The sequence below is a fragment of the Mandrillus leucophaeus genome, unplaced genomic scaffold, assembly GCF_000951045.1.
Source record: "Mandrillus leucophaeus isolate KB7577 unplaced genomic scaffold, Mleu.le_1.0 Scaffold180, whole genome shotgun sequence".
Classification (NCBI taxonomy): domain Eukaryota; kingdom Metazoa; phylum Chordata; class Mammalia; order Primates; family Cercopithecidae; genus Mandrillus; species Mandrillus leucophaeus.
The window spans coordinates 1325828-1346277 of record NW_012101810.1 but is presented as its reverse complement, the minus strand read 5'-3'; the positions used below and the strand labels follow the sequence as shown (position 1 = coordinate 1346277).

The following is a 20450-nucleotide window of genomic DNA, read 5'->3' as shown; positions in this document are numbered from 1 at the left end:
ATGGCCCAAATCCAGACACTGACATCACCAATGCGAACGAGGATGTGGAGCAACAGGAACGCACTCATCACTGTGGAAGCGACTGCAAAATGGCACAGCCACTTTGGAAGTCAGTTGGTGGTTGCTTAAAAAGTCAGCAAAATCTTGCCACAGCATTCAGCAAATGTGTCCCTTGCTATTCACCCACATGAACTGAAAATTTAGGTTCACAAGAAAACCTGCACACAGATATTTCGAGCAGTTTTATTCATAACTGCACAGATTAGAAGCAACCAAGATGCCCTTCCGTAGGGGAGTGGGTAACTGTAGTCCATCCAGACAGCACTAAAAAGAAAGGCTCTGTCATGCCGTGAAAAGACATGACCAAGTTTAACAGCATTCTGTGAAGTGAAAGGCGCCAGCTGAAAAGGCTGTGCGCTGTGGGATCCCACCGCATGACATTCTGGAACAGGTGCACCATGGAGCCAGGAAAGGGATCCGTGGTGGTCAGTGGTGGTCGGGAGGGAGGGATGAATGGGCGGCGCACAGGGCCCTCTTGGGGCAGTGAAGCTGCTGTGTATGGTACTGTAACAGTGGATGCACGGTGGATATTCATTTATCAAAACCCACAAAGTGTGCCACACCAAGAGGGACCCCCTGTGAGCTGCGGACTTCGGGTGATCGTGATGTGGCCGTAGAGGGTCATCACTGTTGCAAATGCACTGCTCGGGATACAGGGTGTTGGTAATGGGGGAGGCCATGCATGTATTGGGGGGTGTGTATGCAAACTCCATCATCTGCTCAGTGTTGCTGTGAACCTAATACTGCTCTTAAAAGAGTCTATAAAACAAAACAAAACAAAACAAAAATGGCTGAGTGTGGTGGCACACACCTGTATTCCCAGCTGCTTGGGAGGCTGAGGTGGGCAGATCGCTCGAGGCCAGGAGTTCAAGACCAGTCTGGGCAACACAGTGAGACCCCCATCTCTGCAAAACACTTCAAAAATTAGAGAAGCATGGTGGCACGCACCTGTCCTCCTAGGTACTCAGGAGGCTGAGGGGTGAGGATCACTTGAGCCTGGGAGTTCGAGGCTAAAGTGAGCTATGATTGCACCACTGCATTCCAGCCTGCATGACAAGAGTGAGACCCTGTCTCAAAAACAAACAAACAAAAAAAACAACAACCTAAACCTCACAAAAAATGAACTCAAATGGATCATCTATTTAAATGTCAAATGTAAAACTATAAAACTTTGATAAGAAAATGTAGGATAAAATCTTTGGGATCTGGGAGTCAATGAGGAATTCTTAACCATGACACCAAAAGTAGATCCTTAAAATTAAAAAGAAAAAAAAATGGATAAATGAGCACCAAAATTAAACAGAAAAAAGCCTTTTCTCTGCAAAACCCTCATTAAGAGGATATAAGAGATAAGCTATGGACTGGAACAAAATATTTACAAACCACACGTATACAAAAGCCTAGCGTCTAGAACACATAAACAACGAGAAGGCGCAGCTCGCAGCAGGGCTGGGAGGGTGAGCAACGGCAGACGTGCCGGCTGCAGCCGCACTCCATAAGTGAGTGGCTGCTGCACGCCGGACCTCCAGCTGATGGTGCCTCCCGGGGTCAACCCGAGGCCAGAGGCTCCGCCGTACGCTGAAGACCCATGCTGGACACCTCCCACGTTCCTTGTAGGAACAGCTGCTTCTGCAGAACATGGAAAAGGTCCACGCTGGAAGCCGTGTGGACGGAATTTGGGAAGAGGGAATGGAGAGAGTGCAAGAGAGGGAGGGAGGCCCCTGCATGGCAAGGTGGTGGCCACGTGCTCCAGAGAAGAGGACCTGGGCTCTGTGCTCCGGGGAAGAGGACCTGGGCTCTGCGTTCCAGGGAAGAGGACCTGGGCTGTGCCCAGGCCCTCCACAATTCCTTACTAATGTTACTGCTGTTTACAGGGGCTCTGAACAACCCCAAGTTTTATTAATACATCCACAGTGTCAGACGTTACACGCTATCTCACTTATGCTAAGGCTCACTCTCATTTTATCATCTGTAACGTCAGGGTGTGCCTTATAACAAAGAAAGTCACAAGCCACACTCACAAGAACTAGGAAGTTCATTGTAAAATACTCCTTGTCCTTGATCAGCGTGGCACACAGTATCGGACTCACTCTGCAAACACAATCACTAGAGCAGGTGCATCTCCAAGGGGAACGCCAGCCAGCCTTTCCTGCCACTCCCCGCGCCCCCACCCTGAGAAAGCCCAAATGTAAACAGACCCAGGCCAGCTGGGCCCCTCTCCAGCTCCTGACCAGCAGCCCTGGATCCCTGGGTGGCGTGCAGCTGACCTTCCCGACCGCCACTCAGAATTACCAGGAAAGCCTGCCGACCCGCCTGAACGCAGCAGGGGAAGGGCGGCCCCGACATCTCCGTAAGACATGTGGCTGCATGGCAAGAGCCTCGGCAGTGCGCTGGGCTGCAAAGTGAGGTGCACAACTAGGGCAACTCCCCCCCCCTCCCCACCACACACACAGCGCACACAGCCACAGAGGCATGGCCCCAGGCCAGGAGCACACAACTGCCCTCAAACGCCCTCAGCAGCCAAGCAAGGGAGGCCATATCCACCCCCATGACTTCAAACATCAACACTAGACTAGGGTGCAACCGCGAAGCTGAGTCAGGGCCACGCACCCCCCACACCCCCATCTGTGCCTACCCCTACCCCTATCAACTGAGTCTTGTACAAGGGCTGGCCGGGACCCTTGGGTACAAAGCTGCAGCCTCTGGAGGGTGTTTACACCCCCAGCTACGAGTACTTATTGTGGTTCAGATCTCCCCAGGACACACACGAGCTTTCTGCCATTCTCCCTGGCAGGGCTGGCCTGCTTGGCATGGGAAGTCTCTGCAGGTAAGGTGGCCTGCGGTGACCTGAAAGCTCAGTGGCTTAGAGGAAGCTAACTTCCAGCACTCCCCAGCCACAGAGCACCCCTGTGGGTAGGACCCACAGAGCCTGGCATTACAGGGACCAGACAGCGACGTGCATACTCTGACCAGTGATTCTGAGGTCTTGGGCCATTTATACCATGGAGATAACGAAGCTTCTCTTAGGCAGGCTGTAGGAGGGCCCAAAGTCCCAAACCCTGATCTTAAAAGCCAGAGTACCTCTAGGTTCAAATCCTGGCTCCACAGCCTGCAGTGTGACCTGGGGCAAGTTGCTTAAGTTTTCACAATTAAATTTAAAATACACGGTGGCTCACGCCTGTAATCCCAGCACTTTGGGAAGCCCAGGCGGGCGGATCACTTGAGGTCAGGAGTTTGAGACCAGCCTGACTAACATGGTGAAACCCTGTCTCCACTGAAAAAAAAAAACAAAAAACAAAATTAGCCGGGCTTGGTGGCACGCACCTGTAATCCCAACTACTCAGGAGGCCGAGGCAGGAGAATTGCTTGAACCCAGGCGGTGGAGGCTGTAGTGAGTCAAGATCGTGCCATTGCACTCCAGCCTGGGCAAAGTGAGAGAAACTCTGTCTTAAAAAAAAAAAATTAACATGCATATAGTGACCTAGCTCATTGATTCTAAGGCATACTCTCTCATTTTATCATCTCTCACGTGAGGCTGCGCCTTAAAATCAGCAGTATGTCGGAATTTAACGGGCGGATGGCCTTCTTTTTAGTGATCCATAAAGTAATGGCATAGCTACCACTAATTGTGTCTTACGTTTGATGAAATACAGCCCAATCTACCTTAAAACAATGGTTGAGGCTTAGAACAGAACCTGACACAGAATATGCCCAGCTGCTTGTGACTGTCTTTGGCAAGTAAGAGCAGTACCTGGCACCTCTGGGCACATAGGGCCCGGGTTGGATCCACTGTGCCAGGGACCTTGTACCGGGCTGGGCAGCAGGTCAGTGTCACACCAGCAGGCATGGTCCGTGGTGAGCCCCTCCCTACCCTCTCGCTGGAATAGAAAGCTGACCCCAACGTCCCACTCTGACCCATGCTCAGGAAGCCGTCCTGTCCAGGAAGGTGGCTGAGGTACATCCCTGAACACAGTGGGCCACAGCACCATTCAGCGGAGGGCCAGTGGCTGCTATTCTTCCTGCTGCTGTTCCACTCGGCCTGCAGGTCACAGCAAGTCTACGTGGAACTGTGCAACCCACATGCTTCGATTTTCAGAAAGGTTCTTAGATCCTGAACCAGAATGTGCCGCAGGGGGTACTGTTTCACCTCAAAAATTACAGCAGAGTAAATGTCCTTGTTTCAACTTTTCCCATGTTTAACTTGTAACAATAGCTACAAAAGTAAGCAGGCAACAAACAATGTGTTTCTTTAAACGGCTTTCCTGTGAGTGTTCCGTTTACAAAGAAACTCCTAAAACCAGGAAGTAATTGATGACTTTGGAAACAGCAAGCAAACGTTGGGGAAGAAAGAGAGGCAGGTGTACCTGGAAGGACTAGCTTGCAGTCACTCATTTCCTTTGGAGGGCGGGGGGCTTGCACCCTGCAGATTAGGGTATATTCTGACTCGACAAAACAGGCATCAGCGCCCGTAAAAAGAAACCGGACTGGCACTAAGAGAATTCTCAAAAACTCCAAGAGTCCTGGGTGTGCGTCCTCCCACAGGGAATCTCAGGCGCACGAGCTCGTCAAATGGCTGGTCTCAGGTTACACAACCAGCGCCGCCTCCACCGCCACCGCCCCGCGACCGCACTGGTCCAAGCGGTTCCCCGGCTGTCTGGCCGCGAGGGCAGGGCTGGGGGCGGAGCCCAGGGCGGGACCAAGGCTGGGGGCGGGGCCAGGCATCGCTGCCGCTCGGCGGCCTGGGGCGGAGCCAGGGCAGGGGGCGGGGTCGGCGGTCACGTGTGTACACAGGCCCCGGGCAGCGTGCGCGCCGTGAGCCCGGCCGGGAGCCCCGCCGCCTCCTCCAGCCCGAGCTGCCCGCCCTGCGGCGACTGCGCGGGCCGCAGCCCAGCAAGCCGGTGAGTGGGGCCCGGGAGCCTGGGTGGGGTAGATGGGGCACACCCTGGTCTCCGCCTGGGGAGCGAGTCAGCTCCGAGCTGCTGCGGCTCCCATGGCGGGCGCTGTGCTTAATGGGACTCCGGTCCTCTGGCAGTTGCCCACTGCGGGGCGCCCTGCCCTTGCGGGGAGGGGACCGCTGTCCTCCGGCCGCCCTCGGAGCTGAGCCCCAGGGGCGGGCGTTCGGTCATTAACCTGGTGATGGCAGCTGAATCTGCTGCCAGCGTAGGCGGCTCAGCGCCGCCACTGGCTCTGCCCATGTCCGACAGGGCACCACTGATCCTGCTCTCCCGGGCCACTATGGTGACTGCTTTCGGCCCCTTCTATGATTAGCGTGTTAAAGTGAGTTTTGGAACTGTGTCTACATGGAGATATCGGATCTGCTGTCAATTGTCTTGGACAGTTGGCAGGGCATGGGACGGCGCTTTCAAAGCTTCACTGGAAGGCAGTGCTCTCCAGCTGCCAAACCACCACTACCAGCAGCAGGAAACCCACTATTAAGTTAATATTACAAACCTGGCAAGTCAGTTCTCTAAACTAGGCATCAGTCTGTGTGTCTTGATGTGACTGGTCACAGTGGCTTATCTCTGCACACATGCTACATGGTGGACCTGAGGATAATTCTATATTTGTCATCCAGAGCAGTGGCTGTCACCTTTGATCTCTTCCCTGCCTATGAAAATGTACTTGAGTCCTCCATTCCACTTTTAATAGCCAGCTCCTGTCCACACGGAACAGCACATCTTTTATCTTTTGCTACCTGCAGCATCTAGCAGAGGGCAGCATTCAGTAACAGGGGCAAGAGGCTTTCTTTAAAGGCCTCTGCAAACTTGTATGAGTAAAACGGTTCTGACCATGTTCCCAGGCTCCTCACGCATAGTGGTGATGAGATATTCTATCGTCCTAACTGGGGCACCGTTGAGAGTGAACGGAGGCACTGTTAATAGACCAGTGCACGCTCACAGTACCCATGACAGGTGCAGCTCTTTCAAGAACTACTGCACGGCCTGGCTCCCCAACCAGAATCCCTGGTGTCTTCCTCAACGAAGAAGGCCTCTGAAGACAAGTGACTTAAGAACATAGTTCATATGTACTGAATACTGTTATGCCTTTTCACAGAGAAGAGGTCGGGGCCAGAGCAGTGATGCTCACTGCCCGATGCCACACACATCCGTGCTGACATCCATGTGTCATCCTGCCTCTCTAGCCAGCATGGACATATCCCGAGAATGGAGGACAGAAGAATGCAGACTTAGAACAGAATGTAAATATGAAAGTTGACTTGGAGTCCCTTCATAAGCCCCTAGTAGGCTGATGAAGAGAGAAGGGTAAAGGGCACGCACCTCATGTGGGTCTTAGGTTAGGATGTAAAGGCTGATTATATCTATCATACAATGAATAAATGGCATACTGCACAGACCGCTGCATGGGGAAATAGGCTCGTGTAACTTACAGTCAGAAGAGGGACATGCTGCTCACTGGGGCAGGGAGAAGAAGGGGCTCCTTGGGGAGCTGCAGCTCTCACAGCCCCTAGGATGTCATCTGGAATCCTGAAAAAACAACCGCCACCTGGCCTTTAAAGACCCAACCACAGCAAGGCCTTGCCTTTGCAGAAGGGAGTTCTCACCCAGAGAACCTGGCTGACCGTGTCATGCACACAACGATCCCATGGTGCTGTTTTCTTTCAACAGCGTTTCCCAGTCATTCTCTCCCGCCTGCCGGCTCCTCTGCTCTCCACGACTTTCACTAACCTGCCCACCCAACTGGTCAGCATTAGGCTGCCCAATTAGGCCACATCTGTCCAGGGATCTCAAAGGCTCAGAACCCCAAGACACCCTGTAGGTAGCAAAGAGGAGAGGGGACCCAGTCTGGAGAGTAGAACAATAACTTTTCTCTCTAATTTGAGATCCCAAAATGAGATGCTGCCCAGGACCAGAAGTCAGTTTCTTAGACGCGTGCTGTCTACCCAGGAGCCTCCGTGTGCAAACAAAACACCCCCTTGAGCAGCAGAGGGACAGGGTGGAGTGGGGCAGGTGTCTGTGCATCCCCACAGAGCCATACCCGGGTCCCTTCCTGCACAGGCCAAGGACTTTCCCCATTTTAATGGGAACCAGAGCAAGCCCTGCAGACCACTGTTGCTACCACAGCAAGTGTGATGAGGAGAAATAACCTGCTGGTTCCTCCCTGGGAAAGAACCAAGGTGGTGATAAGATCTGTGGTTCACAGCACTTCCCTGCAGGTAAGGCCACGCCTAGTAAACCCGGGCTCGACTGGGAAGCCCGGGCAGGGGCCAAGCCTGCCCAGAGTCTGCAGTGGAGACTCTCTCTTCTTGGCCAGGTCCTTGAATTTCTGAGGAAGTCTTTTTTGTTTGTTTCTGTTTTTCCCTGGTTTGCTGTACCTGGAAAGGGAATTAGCCTCACACCAAGTTAGGGAACAAAAAGCCCAAGTAAACAAAAGAATGCTGTTCCACCTTCTTCCAGGGAACTGGAGCCCATAGCTGCTGGCACAGGTGCCCGGCCGGTCCACTGGCCCAGCAAGGTGCTTGGTCTCAACCCCCAGAGCCCGTCCTGGAGCCACAAACATGCTCACTATTATCCATGGAGAAAGACAGGCATGCTCTTTGGTTATAGTCTAAGCCAAGTCACCTGATTTACTTGCACTACTCTGCAGTTTGGAATTGTAAAAAGCAAAAGGCTACAAAAATCAAAACCACCCATCTACGTAATGAACCGTTTCTTATCACAGCCCAGGAAGGCACAGATAGGAATCAGTGTACGTAAGCTCTCCACATTGAAACCCTATGAAAACAGCAGCCTTTCCTAAGAGTCTGGCCCCCAAGAGCTGGGTGTTAATTGTTGCTAAAGCTTGGGTTCATTACTACAAAAGGAAATACACATTCCAGAGTCATTTTGAAAGCATTTTGATTGTTCTAGAACATTCACCCAAGGTTGAGCGTCTCATGGTGCATGGCAGGTTCAGCCGGGAGCTGGCTGTGGCCTTCATACTCCTTTCCTGCCATCCTTCTGAGGATGCAGTGCCTGAGGCCTCGAAATTCTATTTCCACTCAAATCTAAGGCTCTAAAGCTTCGACAACTGTCCTGGGACAATAAGAAACGCTGAGTCCCCACCCTGCCTGCTCTCCTTTCTACTCTGTGGGGAAATCGGATCACTCACCTTGGGGAAAAGCCTTTTACGTCACTGAATACATCCCCTTCCACGGTTTTCATCCAACAGTCAGCCAGACTGCTGCACCACACATAAAAGCTTCCCAGGCCTGCAAAGAGCTCCAAGTACAGGGGAAAGAAATGGATATGTAGACAGGCTTAACCCAGCACAACTGGCGGAGGGGTGTGGAGACAGTGGTCAGGGGTGGGCTCCCAGAAGCCCAAAATAAAATGTCAAGGACGAGTCAGTGTTTGCTGAGAGAACGAGGGGAAGCAAGAAAGGGTGTTCTAGGCAAGGGATCAACATCCGCAAAAGACAGTGTGAAAAAGAGCACCCGGAAACTTTGCGGGTATCACCGGGCGTGGGACTTGCCGGCCCCAGCTCTGACAGGGCCCTGAGCAACAGAGAAAAGAACTTCCCGACTAACAGGAACAGCAACGTCAAATGTGATGGCTTTTGTGAAACTGATTCAGCCCCCTTGGAGCAGAGGATTCCTCTGCTGGTTTCTGTTTCTGCCAGCTCTGTGCAGTGCAGGCACTACTGTGCTCTCTCTCACACACACACAGGGACCCAGGTGCCTCTCAGGTTGAGGGGGTGGTCACCGTCCCCACACTCAGCCTCCTCTGTCTCCAGGCCTGCTGCTTCTGAACAGGCCTGGGGCAGCCCATTTCTATTGGGAAACCCTATCGAAGTTAGCCCTGGGTTTCAGCCAAGTTCATCTCACTGCTCACAGACGTTCATTATTAACAGGCTGCTTGATAGCACTTTGCGCTCTTTTTAAATAAGACATAGGAAGAAAGATGCCAACGTCTCACTTAATATGCTCCTGACAGCTGGCCTGATGGGGTCCTGTCGCCCCTGTCCACACGCTGCCATGGTCTCCACAGCCACACGCTGGCTCCAGACATTTTCATGAGTTATGAACCAAAGAGAACCAGGACCCCTGGAGCAGATTCTCCTTCCCAATCCCAAGTTCCTTTGAAAGCGGTGAACACAGGCCAGGAAAGCGAGTGTTTATACTCCAGTTTAGTACTAGTGAAACATCGGGAATTCACTGTGTTGGTATCAAGCCCGAATCCAGAACATAAAGACCATAAAACTCTGCAAAGCCTCTGCTGTCTGACCGTGCGCTCCCCAGGCCTCCGCCGTCTGACTGTGCGCTCCCCCGGCCTCCGCCGTCTGACCGTGCGCTCCCCCGGCCTCCGCCGTCTGACCCTGTGCTCCCTGTGAAAGCACCACCCACAGGGTGCATCCTGGGGGCTGCCTCCTCCACGTTCGCCGGCAGTGTGGGGCCCATGGTGTTGTCACCCCACCCTGCCCCACAGTTCCCCTGCACACGTGTCTGTTCACAAAGATTCTGAGTAAAAGGTCACAAAACAGTTTCCTCTGCCCTTCATATTTGGGGAGGACACCAAAGATCCGCAGGCGTCATCATCCCAGGCCAGGGCTGGTGACAGGGAGCAAGCGCCAGCACCTTCCTATGCTTCACGTGGGTTGGTTTATTTAACCTTCCTGTCTCAATGAGGATTTTCCTAAGCCTGGGGAAACTGAGGCACAAAGCAAGAAAGTCACCTGCCTGCAAAGACACCTGTGTGCAAGCCAGGACTGGAAAAGCTTGGCCTGCAGTACACATGCTGGCTGCCCGCTCCAGAGCCCAGGCCCTTAACCACTTCCTTCCCAGAAAGACAGAGGGCGAGGAGGTTTCTTAACAGTGCTTCATGTCAACTCCTGCTGCTGCCCGCCACTAACCCAGGCTCCTGCAGATGGCAGGGGATGGGCTGTCCTACAAGCAGGCTTACTACGAAGCCCTGTCTAATGTTCCCTCGTGTCAGGTAGGAGGAATTAGGCCAGAGGTCAAGGCAGCATCTAGAATCAGTGGTGCTTTCTCAAAGTAGGAAAACAGTTTTAGGACTGTTTTCGTTCAAATTTTGGGCACCACTGTACTGGGTTCTATGACAGAGAAGCCACCAAGGTCCCGTGCGAGGAGCCCGGGCAGGGACAGCTGAAGCTGTGCACCTGGGCCCTCCCGATTCCCTCCTACCAGCTAGGCCTGGCAGTAGCCAGCAGCCAGCAGCCACCTGACCCCAACAGTGAAGGAGAGCTGCCCCACACTGTCAGCCCCCAAAGCTCAGGACACACAGGCCCTGCCAGGTCTTTCTGGCGGGCCAGGCCTTGGCAGGGCTCTCACGGCGAGCCCCACTCTGAACCACAAGCAGAGTCATCTGCAGTGTGAGACCTGCCGTCAGCACAGGGCTGCAGGCTGGGGGCTGTGCAGGGACACAGGGGCCGGCACCACTGGGCGGCCTTTCCGTCCCAGCCTGCCTGTGCACCCTGTGGGCAGTGACTCCTCAGGCACAGTGGCCCAAAGTCACAGGCGGTCTGTCAGGGGCTCTCCAGGGAGCTGGACACACTCAGGTTTAGATCAGGAACAGAACAGATCCCCAGGGCATTTGCTCAGGCTCAGAGCAGAGCAGGGAGCCATCCACCTGCGGCGGGCGCGTCCATGGACTTCCAAGTCAACAGGGACAGCTGCCCGGACGGGCTGCCCAAGCCAACCAAGGGTCCTGTCCCATCGGTCCCTGTGGCTTAGGGGTCTGACACTTCTTGGTTTTCCTTTCTCAAGCTGCCCCAGCTTCTCCAAGCCCTGAGCCTGGGACTCCCAGCTCTAAGCGATGCTCTGCAAGCAGCGTCCCTGCATCCCGTGCAGGTGGATGGACACGGGACAGCCTGCAAGGAAGTGAGGCCCAGCAGCCTTCCTGGGCTTGGAACACCGCAGCCTAGGAAGCATCTTCCCAGGAAATCGCAGTTGGAGCCCAGCACGGGGTCCTGGAAGAAAAGGCCCCACCTTCTATCCTCACAAGCACGCGTTAGGAGTGAGCACCGCTCAGGAGATGACACAGAGGTATAGCCGGACCCAAGGAGGGGCACTCCGGAAACAGCTACATCCACAGGCACTCGGCGGGACCAGGAACCCAGAAGGCTTGACGTTCAGGGGGTCTCGGAGAAACTCCACCCCTATCCTTCCCAGCCTCTTGCTTAGTTGGGCCTCACCCTAGCCCACTGGAGATGGCAGCTGTGCCGTCAGAGAAGGGGATGGGCAGATTGGCGGAGGTCACCCTGCAGGCCAGCAGAGGCCTCGGTGAGAGTACGCGGCCCCACAGATGGCTGCTCACGGGGCCCAGAGGCCACCCCTGCGCCGCAGAGGGCACCAGCACACCCGGACTTCCCTGAGGCTTCATATAGCTCCCAGGCCCCACCAGCAGCGTGTGGGCAGAGGCCCAGGCCCCTTCCTGTCGCTCAGAGAAGCTGCTGCCCCCAGAACACGGGGTGCCAGCCTCCCATCAACACTGGGTCCCGACCTCGGTCCGCTCAGGATTCCTGTGTGGAAATGTCACTTCTGCCTCAGCCCTCTGGGGTGTACCTGGCATCCAGCTCTGCCCCCCTTCTGCTTAAGCAGGTGCTGGGAGACCCTGAGCCGGGCAGGCTGAGGTTCTGAGCTCGTGAGGGGTGCAGCAGTTTCCCGCACAGCATGGGGAGCACATTTGCTCATGTCTCCCCGGCTGGCTGTACACTCTGAGGACAGCCCTGGGCTCTGATACCCTCCGACTTTCACTGGGCCTTCTAAGCCTTCCTCTCCTGTCCACTGCTAGCCCATGGCCTGGGCCTGGCCTTGAAGCTGTAAAGACCTCTCACCCCATCCAAACGAGACTGGTCAGATATCTCCCGCATGTCAGCCACCACTGGATTGGGAAGGAGGGGTGGTAGGTGCAAGGCTGGCCCTTTTTATGAGAGTAATTTAAAAAACAAAAACAGGTCAGGCACAGGGGCTCACACCTGTAATCGCAGCACATTGGGAGACTGAGGCAGGAGGGTCACTTGAACCCAGGAGTTTGAGACCAGTCTGGGCAACATAGTGAGATCCTGTCTCAAAAAATGTTAAATGAAAACATTAGCCAGCTGTAGTGACACATGCCTGTAGTCCCAGGTACTTGGGAGGCTGAGATGGGAGGATCGCTTGAGCCAAGGAGGCAGAGGGTGCAGTGAGCTATGACTGTACCACTGCCCTCCAGCCTGGGTGACTGAGGGAGATCCTGGATCCAAACAAAAAAATAGAAAGAGAAGGAGGGGGTAGATGAATCCCATTTGTGTCATTAATCAATTCTCTTATAGAGAAAATAAAACGATTGAAACTGGGCCATCTTGGACAGCTGAGGCCCAGGCAGGGCCAGCTCCTTCCACCTTCCCAGCCAAGATGCTGCCTGCGGCCCCTCCCCTCCTGGCCCGAGATGCTGTCACTGTCCCTAAGAGACCCTGAGGCCTGCTCCAGGCTGAGTGGGTGAGAAGCCTCTCAGCAAGCGCCTGCATCGAGGCATGCCCTCCTGAGAGGTGAGGCTGACCTGCAGCGTCCAGCTCGGCTGGGGAAATTCACCTGAGAAGGGCCCAGTCCTGGGTGCCTCCCTGGGGGAGGCCTTGGGGCTGTTTGTGCTGGTACCGACATGGGCCTGGGGAGGGACCTGCGTGTGGGTGGCAGGTACTGAGTCATGGGGGAGGGTGTCAGGGGGAGATGCTGGTGGTAACAGTGGGACGTAGGAAGTGAAACCAGCAGTGTGACTTTGGAGGTGCTGGAGGAGCAGGGTCTGGCGGAGGGGGTAGGGGAGCCAGGAAGGAGCAGTTGCCAGGGACGGCCTGGCCTGGGAGGGTGGCCAGGAGCTGGGAAAGAAGCCGGTGGTCTCTCAGTGCAAAGGTGGGGCTGGCCTGGAGGAGAGGCCCACAGGGTCCCTGCTGGCTGAGGGTGCAGTGGTGGGCCCCGGAGGCTGAATATCAACCCCGCCGCTGGGCAGGCAGCGCTCAGAGCAAAATGGGTGACTGGAGGGCACGTGCCAGCTCTGCTCCTTAAGCCTGGCCCTGGAGGGGCCTGCAGCACGGGGCTGGGGGGCAGGCAACCCTTCTCTGTTGTCTCCCCTGCCTTCTGAGGAGGGAGCCTCTGGAATCTTTCATTGCCACTGCAACAAACTCAGGCTTTCGTGTCGGAAAAGAGCCCACTTCTGACAAGGCTCATCTGGGCTCTCCCCAAGCCTCTAAGTCTCCCACCACCTGGCTCCCCGTTCCTCTTTCCCTTGAAGGAAGTCAGCAGAGCGCATGGCTGACGGGAAAGACGCCACAGCGGACCTGCCTGGCGGGGGGAGAGGCCAGGCCATTGTTCTCCAGTTCCAGGATGCCCCGCTTCCCCAAACAGCCTGGCAGCCTGGAACAGGAAGTCTCTGGGCACAGAGGCAAGCAGGGGGCACACAGGCAAGCCGGGGACCACAGACAGGCAAAGAGTCGAAGGCTCCACCCACCTGGGCCAGTCCAGGCTCCCACAGAACCCCTCTGCGGCCAGGCAGGCACGTGGGGCCCGGGCCATCACCCTCACTTGGACGCAGGTGCGGCGATGGCAGGGGAGGGGTGTCTACGGCAGCGCCCAGAGCCTTGGGCAGGAAAGGACCCTGGCTAATGTGCCTGGAACAGCTCAGTGACAGGGAGCTGGGCTGGCTGTGAGGGTCGGGCACGCGTCATGAGTCTTCTGTGACCAGGAGATGCGGGAACACTGGCTCACATGACTCGCCAGGTCCTGGCACGCTGTGGTCCTGTGGGCGCCACCTGTGGCTCCCAGCCTGCAAAATGTACACCTTGCTGGGCATGGTGGCTCACATCTGTGATCCCAGCACTTTGGGAGGCCGAGGCGGGCAGATCACCTGAGGATGGGAGTTTGAGACCAGCCTGGCCAACATGGAGAAACCTTGTCTCTACTAAAAATATAAAATTAGTTGGGCGTGGTGGTGGGTGCCTATAATCCCAGCTACTCGGGAGGCTGAAGCAGGAGAATTGATTGAACCTGGGAGGCGGAAGTTGCAGTGAGCCGAGATTGCACCACTGTACTCCAGCCTGGACAACAGAGCAAGACTCTGTCTCAAAAACAAACAAACAAAAAAACCATACACCTCATGCTCACTCCTCTGGGAGCCACAGCTAACAGCCCGCAGGCAGGATACTCTCAAACCAGCTCCTGGAGGGCACTCCCAGGGACCCCTGTTCCTACCATGAGCCCCGCCAGAGAGGAGGTGGGCCATGGAGGCTTGTCCACTCAGGTGTGGCCGAGAAGAGGGTTTCCTCACACTCTGCTGACCTACTTTCCTTCCATGCCTCTCAGCCCAGCTCCTGACACAGCTGGAAACCTGACCTCCTTGGCTTTAGAATGTCCCCCAGAGCCCACAGAGCAACCCGCCCCCAGCCACCTTCCCTCCCAAGATCTCCAGGTAATGCCTGGTAAAAGGAGGACTCCGGGGAGAATGTTGGGAAAACATGCAAAGCGCATCACCTTCCAACCGATGGAGAGTGAAGGAAAACAGGTACCATTTGGCTTGTAACCTTCACTAGAAATAGAAACCATCCTCATCATTGATACCTGGTGAACTGCACAGAGAACAACCTGCAGCTTTGGAAGCTTATAAATCCTTCAGTATTTGTCAGCTACCAGTAAACAAAAATGCACACAGGAGAACTTTCCACCCGAACCCCACCTGGAGGCCAGCGTTCCCAGGTCCCGGCTGGTGTGACAGCACGCACTCGAGGGCCAGCTCAGACACGGCGAGTGGGACGCACGTGAGCACAGGGAGGAAATGCCAGCAGATCCTGCTTCACGTGACCACCTCCCAAGAATCAAGCCATTCTTAGCCTCACAGACGCTGGCCGCCTCCCTCTGGCTCAGCCTCATGGCGGGGCAGGCATTAGCAGTCCAGGCAGCTTCTCTCTGACTCCCCGCAAGGAGGGGTGCGGTGGGCAACAGGCTGGCCCCGCACAGTTCCACCTGCAGGAGAGCCCAGCAGAGCAGCCCTTGCAGGAGGCTGTGTGTGTGGTGCCGGCTCAGCTTTTCTCTGGCCATGCCCGTGTCCCTTCTGTGCACGGAGACACCAGATGCACGTGCTCCCCTCTCTGCTTCCGACCCAAGCCTGCCCTCGGCCTCTGCTGTGCCTCCAAGGGCTCCTGTGTCTTATGGGCTGAGTGAGCACGGCCAGGCCTTCGCTCGACAGTAGACCCTTCTATTGATTTCTTCACAGAAAAAAGGGCTCATAACCAACATTTAAAGCACACTGAACACCAGGAACGGCTGCATGGACCTGGACACGTGTCTGCCTGACCTGCCCCTGGGCTCTTGGTAGGACGCCCTGCAGCAATGCAGACAGGGGCCTGCAGGGAGAGGCCACATCCCCAGGAGCCAGGCTATCAGAAAGGTGGGGCAAGAGGCCAGCTATGCTCGCTTTGCAGTGCGGTCCCGTCCAAGCACGGCCCCTCATTTCTGGAACCCGGCTGTAAACAGCAGGAGGGAGGGGCGGCGGCGCCTGCCAAGGGAGGCAGAGGCCCTGCGGGGAACTTACCAGAGGAAAACAAGTGCTTGCATCCTGGGGCCCTCACACGCACGCGCAGGAGGCCAGGCGTGCTGCTGATAAGAGCCTGCGGGTTTGCAGAGAAGCGCAGCAGCGCAGGACCTCACTGGAGTTCTGGTGGCCACCTCTGTCCCGCCATGCTGCTCACCGACAGTGTCCGGGGCCCACAGTACCAAGAGGCTCGGGCCACAAAGTAAAGGTGAGAGCCTGTGGTGCCCGCAGGCAGAAGAGGGGACATGGGGGGCTCTGTGCAGCGCAGAGAGGGTGCAGGTGGGTGAGGGGACGTGGGAGACTCTGTACAGTGCAGGCAGGAGAGGGGACGCGGGGGGCTCTGTGTAGCGCAGGTGGGAGAGGGGACGCGGGGGGCTCTGTACAGTGCCACCAGCCGGCATCTCTAGGGAATGAAGGGGTGCCAAGACGGAGCACACTGAGGGGTCCCGGCCCTTGGCAAGCTCTGTGAGGCAAAGGCGGCTGGCCAGGGGTGCCCTCCTGTCAGTGGCTGGAGGCAGCACACAGGGCACACAGCGAGACAGCCATCCCGCTCCGATGTTCTAACCACAGACCCTGGATAGATCTGGGGGCCCTGGGCGCCCCATGAGGCCAGGCCAGGCTGTTGACTGACACTCAGTCGCAGTGGCCGGTGTTTCCTGGGGACTCAAGTGGAGTCTGGGCAGTGACGTCCTCAAAATGGACTGCCACTCTGTGACAGCCAAAGCCATGCAGCCTCGCAGGCAGGAGCTGGGGTGTGGGGGACCACAATCCCGAAGAACCCCGTCCTCTGGACCCTGGTGCAGCAGGAGGGGAGAAGCCCGCAGAAGCCCGGACGCCTCCCCCCTCAATGGCCCCCGCTGCTGTGCTTGGAGCAGGTGTATCCTGTCTGGAGCTTGTGCTGGCCCGGCGAGTGGAGCCCAGAGCCCACCCCCAACTACCAACATCCCCCAGATTGCCGCCTGCCTGGCCCAGGAGGTTCTAGTCAAGATGTATTAGCGAGGGGCTGGACAAGGTGAGCATGTGAGAAGCAGGGGCTGGGGGGCCAGGACCTGGGGGTGCTGCGGCAGCACTGTGGCTGGGCACACCCGGCGATGGCCTAGCTCTGCATGCCTGTCACCACCTGACCCTCACTGCGGCTGCTGGGTGGCATTCACCAGGATTGCACAATGACCTACACCTCCCGTCCTGCCCGCCAGCCTCTGGATGGGAATTCCCACATCCACCCACCCGCCCATCTGCCAGCTGCCTGCATGCTTAGCCCCAGGGCCACGTTGCCTGCTGTGGGGCACACGCTGCTACTGGCACTGGGGGCCTCGGGCCCTGGCCCCTCTGCACTCTCCTCCTCCCGAGCCTCCTCTTCCTACCCTGCTATGGCCCCGTGTGTGGTGTGGGTCTTGCAGTGGCAGGACTCCGGTGGCAGGTGAGGACCCGCTCCCGCAGCCAGCCTCTGCACTGCTCCCGCCTCCGGGCACAGGAATGATGCCGTCTGCTCGTCTGCCTGAGATGCTTTTCTAATCCACTCTGAGAGCAGGAGGTCAGCCAGGACCAAATGACATGCTGGACATCAGGCTTCCCGAGATAGCTGCAGGTCCCCGAGGAATGCCTGTGCTTTGGTGGGGGCAGAACTCTTACTCTAGGATGGCTCCAGCCGCTAGGTTCTCGTTCAGTGACGTCAAGACCGGCTATATCCCCATGTCCCCAGAGCCTCCTGTGGGCTGTGACCCACAGGTCACCCTCCCTGGAGCCCAGGCTCTGCAAGGACTCCAAGGTGCCGGGTCCTGGGCTGCCGGGAGGGAGGGAGGCACAGGGCTGACCGTCCACATTGCCTGTCCCTCCTGGCACTGGCAGGATCCGAACACCACAGGCACCTAGTAAACTTCAGGAATCATAGCGCGGGGCCCGTCCAACCAAGTCAGGATGACCAGCCAGGCCTTGCAGCAGCCCACAAACAGTGGGCTCTGACTGAGCATGTGGGGCATGCCAGGCTCCCTCTCTGGTACCCAGCCCCAGCTGCTGAAATGAGTGCAGCCACATCAGCCCCCGGTCAGGACCTGATGCGGCCATTTTTCAATGCTCAACTTCATTTTCACAGAAATGCACCTGAGGCAGTCTCACTCTGTGGTCTCCAGCTATTCCTGCGCCACGAGAAGGCGCCCCTGTACCTGCAGCACTTCTGAGCCAGGGTCCTGGGAGGGGACACGAGCTGACCACCTGTTCCTTCTTTCTGCAGGGTCGCGGAGCCTCACCGGCTGCCATGTGGGGCTGCGGCTGGTTCAACGGCACAGGGCTGGTGGAGGAGCTGCCTGCCTGCCAGGACCTGCAGCTGGGGCTGTCACTGCTGTCGCTGCTGGGCCTGGTGGTAGGCGTGCCAGTGGGCCTGTGCTACAATGCCCTGCTGGTGCTGGCCAACCTACACAGCAAGGCCAGCATGACCATGCCAGATGTGTACTTTGTCAACATGGCAGTGGCGGGCCTGGTGCTCAGCACCCTGGCCCCTGTGCACCTACTCGGCCCCCCGAGCTCCCAGTGGGCACTGTGGAGCGCAGGCGGTGAGGTCCACGTGGCACTGCAGATCCCCTTCAATGTGTCCTCACTGGTGGCCATGTACTCCACTGCCCTGCTGAGCCTCGACCATTACATAGAGCGTGCACTGCCGCGGACCTACATGGCCAGCGTGTACAACACGCGGCACGTGTGCGGCTTTGTGTGGGGCGGTGCGCTGCTGACCAGCTTTTCCTCGCTGCTCTTCTACATTTGCAGCCATGTGTCCACCCGCGCGCTGGAGTGCGCCAAGATGCAGAACGCAGAAGCCGCCGACGCCACGCTGGTGTTCATCGGTTATGTGGTGCCTGCACTGGCTGCCCTCTATGCGCTGGTGCTACTCTCCCGCGTCCGCAGGGAGGACACACCCCTGGACCGGGACACAGGCCGGCTGGAGCCCTCGGCACACAGGCTGCTGGTGGCCACCGTGTGCACGCAGTTTGGGCTCTGGACGCCACACTATCTGGTCCTGCTGGGGCACACAGTGCTCATCTCGCGAGGGCAGCCCGTGGACGCGCACTACGTGGGGCTGCTGCACTTTGCGAAGGATTTGTCTAAACTCCTAGCTTTCTCCAGCAGCTTCGTGACACCGCTTCTCTACCGCTACATGAACCAGAGCTTCCCCGGCAAGCTCCGGCGGCTGATGAAGAAGCTGCCCTGTGGGGACCGGCACTGCTCGCCAGACCACATAGGGGTGCAGCAGGTGCTGGCGTAGGCGGCCCAGCCCTCCCAGAGAGACGTGACTCTGGTGGACACAGAGCAGTTACTTACTCTGGATGCCTCTGCGTCCTTCCAGAAGGAAGAGAAGTAGGAGCGGTGTTTTTCTTGAAGTTTTCTTTTTCCCACAAATGCCACTCTTGGGCCAAGGCCATGGTCCCAGTGGCTGGCGTCTGGCGTGAGCTTCCCTGAGGCCTGTGCGTCTCCTGAACACACAGCTCAAGGTCCACATCCGCAAAAGCCTCCTTGCCTTCAGCTTTCTCAGCATTCAGTTTGTCAATGAAGTGATGGACGCCTAAAGCCAGTATATATACTTTGTGGTTAAAATACTTGATTCCTCCTCCTTTGTTTTATAAAAACAGATGTTTTCTAGAAAAATGACAAGTAGTAAAATGAAGGAAACCCTATGAAAGAATGGCAACAGCCGGGGTGGCTGGGCCCTGGCAGTGGGCGGTGGCTGCTGGCCGGGCCTGCTGGGTGTGCCACGGTCACCATAGGGTTCTGAGAACATTTCACAGAAGTGCCTGAGACACGGAGACACGGCTGGTGTTAAACGGAGTCATTTAGTAGCAGTGACGCGCTCTCAGCCACCAAATGTCCCTGACACCCTCCCCAGCCCCCAGAGATAACATCAGCTGAGGCTTTTTTCAGTTTGAACCTGTTCTAAATCAACTCCTCAAAGTGTGCACAAAACTAAAGAATATAAATAAACAAAAGAAAGTAAGATGTGTTAGGATTTCTGACTGAATACCAGAGCTGAAGGGCCCCCCCCAGGGGACAGAAGGCTGGAGGCTGTGTCACATGGGGTCTGGCGAGAGGGCCAGGGTGGAACCTGAGGCCAGCTCCCAAGGCACCTGGAACCAACATCCGCATCTCCTCAGCCCTGGCAGCCTCAGGTGGGGCCCGGACCGGCCTGTTCCACTTGGGCCCACGGGTCTGTAGTGAGACAGGTCCATCCATAGTGAGGCGGGTCTTAGTGAGGCGGGTCTTAGTGAGGCGGGTCCATCCATAGTGGGGCAGGTCTTAGTGAGGCGGGTCCGTGGTGAGGCAGGTCCCTAGTGAGGCGGGTCTCAGTGGGGGGGGGTCCATAGTGGGGCGGGTCCGTGGTGAGGCAGGTCCGTAATGGGGCAGGTCTTAGTGGGCGGAGGTCCATAGTGAGGCGGATCCTTAGTAAGACGGCTCTTAGTGGGGCAGGTCTTAGTGGGGCGGGTCTGTGGTGAGGCAGGTCTGTGGTGAGGCGGATCTTAGTGGGGCGGGTCTGTGGTGAGGCGGGTCTGTGGTGAGGCGGATCTTAGTGGGGCGGGTCTGTGGTGAGGCGGGTCTGTGGTGAGGCGGGTCTGTGGTGTCTTAGTGAGGCGGGTCTATGGTGGGGCGGGTCTGTGGTGAGGCGGGTCTGTAGTGGGGCGGGTCTGTGGTGAGGCAGGTCTGTAGTGGGGCGGGTCTGTGGTGAGGCAGGTGTGTGGTGGGGTGGGTCTGTGGTGTCTTAGTGAGGTGGGTCTGTGGTGGGGCAGGTCTGTGGTGAGGCGAGTCTCTGGTGAGGCGGGTGTGTGGTGGGGCGGGTCTGTGGTGGGGCGGGTGTGTGGTGGGGCGGGTGTGTGGTGGGGCGGGTGTGTGGTG

General features: G+C 56.9%; 2 protein-coding genes across 8 annotated transcripts in view; one reads left to right on the top strand and one right to left on the bottom strand.

The window, feature by feature from the left end:
* Window positions 1-20450, bottom strand: part of LOC105537864 (chromosome unknown open reading frame, human C7orf50) — a 139789-nt gene that overhangs the window by 39605 nt on the left and 79734 nt on the right. The window lies entirely within an intron of this gene.
* Window positions 3880-19554, top strand: GPR146 (G protein-coupled receptor 146). 7 transcript variants are annotated; one of them, XM_011977556.1, is made up of 3 exons: window positions 3880-3884; window positions 15676-15783; window positions 17806-19554. In XM_011977556.1, the coding sequence occupies exon 3, from the start codon at window positions 17830-17832 to the stop codon at window positions 18829-18831; it is 1002 nt and encodes a 333-aa protein (XP_011832946.1). In that variant the 5' UTR covers window positions 3880-3884; window positions 15676-15783; window positions 17806-17829; the 3' UTR covers window positions 18832-19554. The 7 variants fall into 7 exon arrangements, with proteins under 7 accessions (XP_011832946.1, XP_011832947.1, XP_011832948.1 ...); XM_011977558.1 differs by lacking the exon at window positions 3880-3884 and adding an exon at window positions 16451-16595 and having other exon boundaries at window positions 15577-15783; XM_011977560.1 differs by lacking the exon at window positions 3880-3884 and adding an exon at window positions 16451-16587 and having other exon boundaries at window positions 15611-15783.

Excerpts from the sequence above, each read along its gene's own strand:
- GPR146 (XM_011977555.1), top strand. The coding sequence starts at position 17,130 with ATGCTGGACATCAGGCTTCCCGAGATAGCT. Across the intron at positions 17,160-17,805 it reads TCAGGCTTCCCGAGATAGCT|GGTCGCGGAGCCTCACCGGC; the intron begins GCAGGTCCCCGA and ends TTCTTTCTGCAG.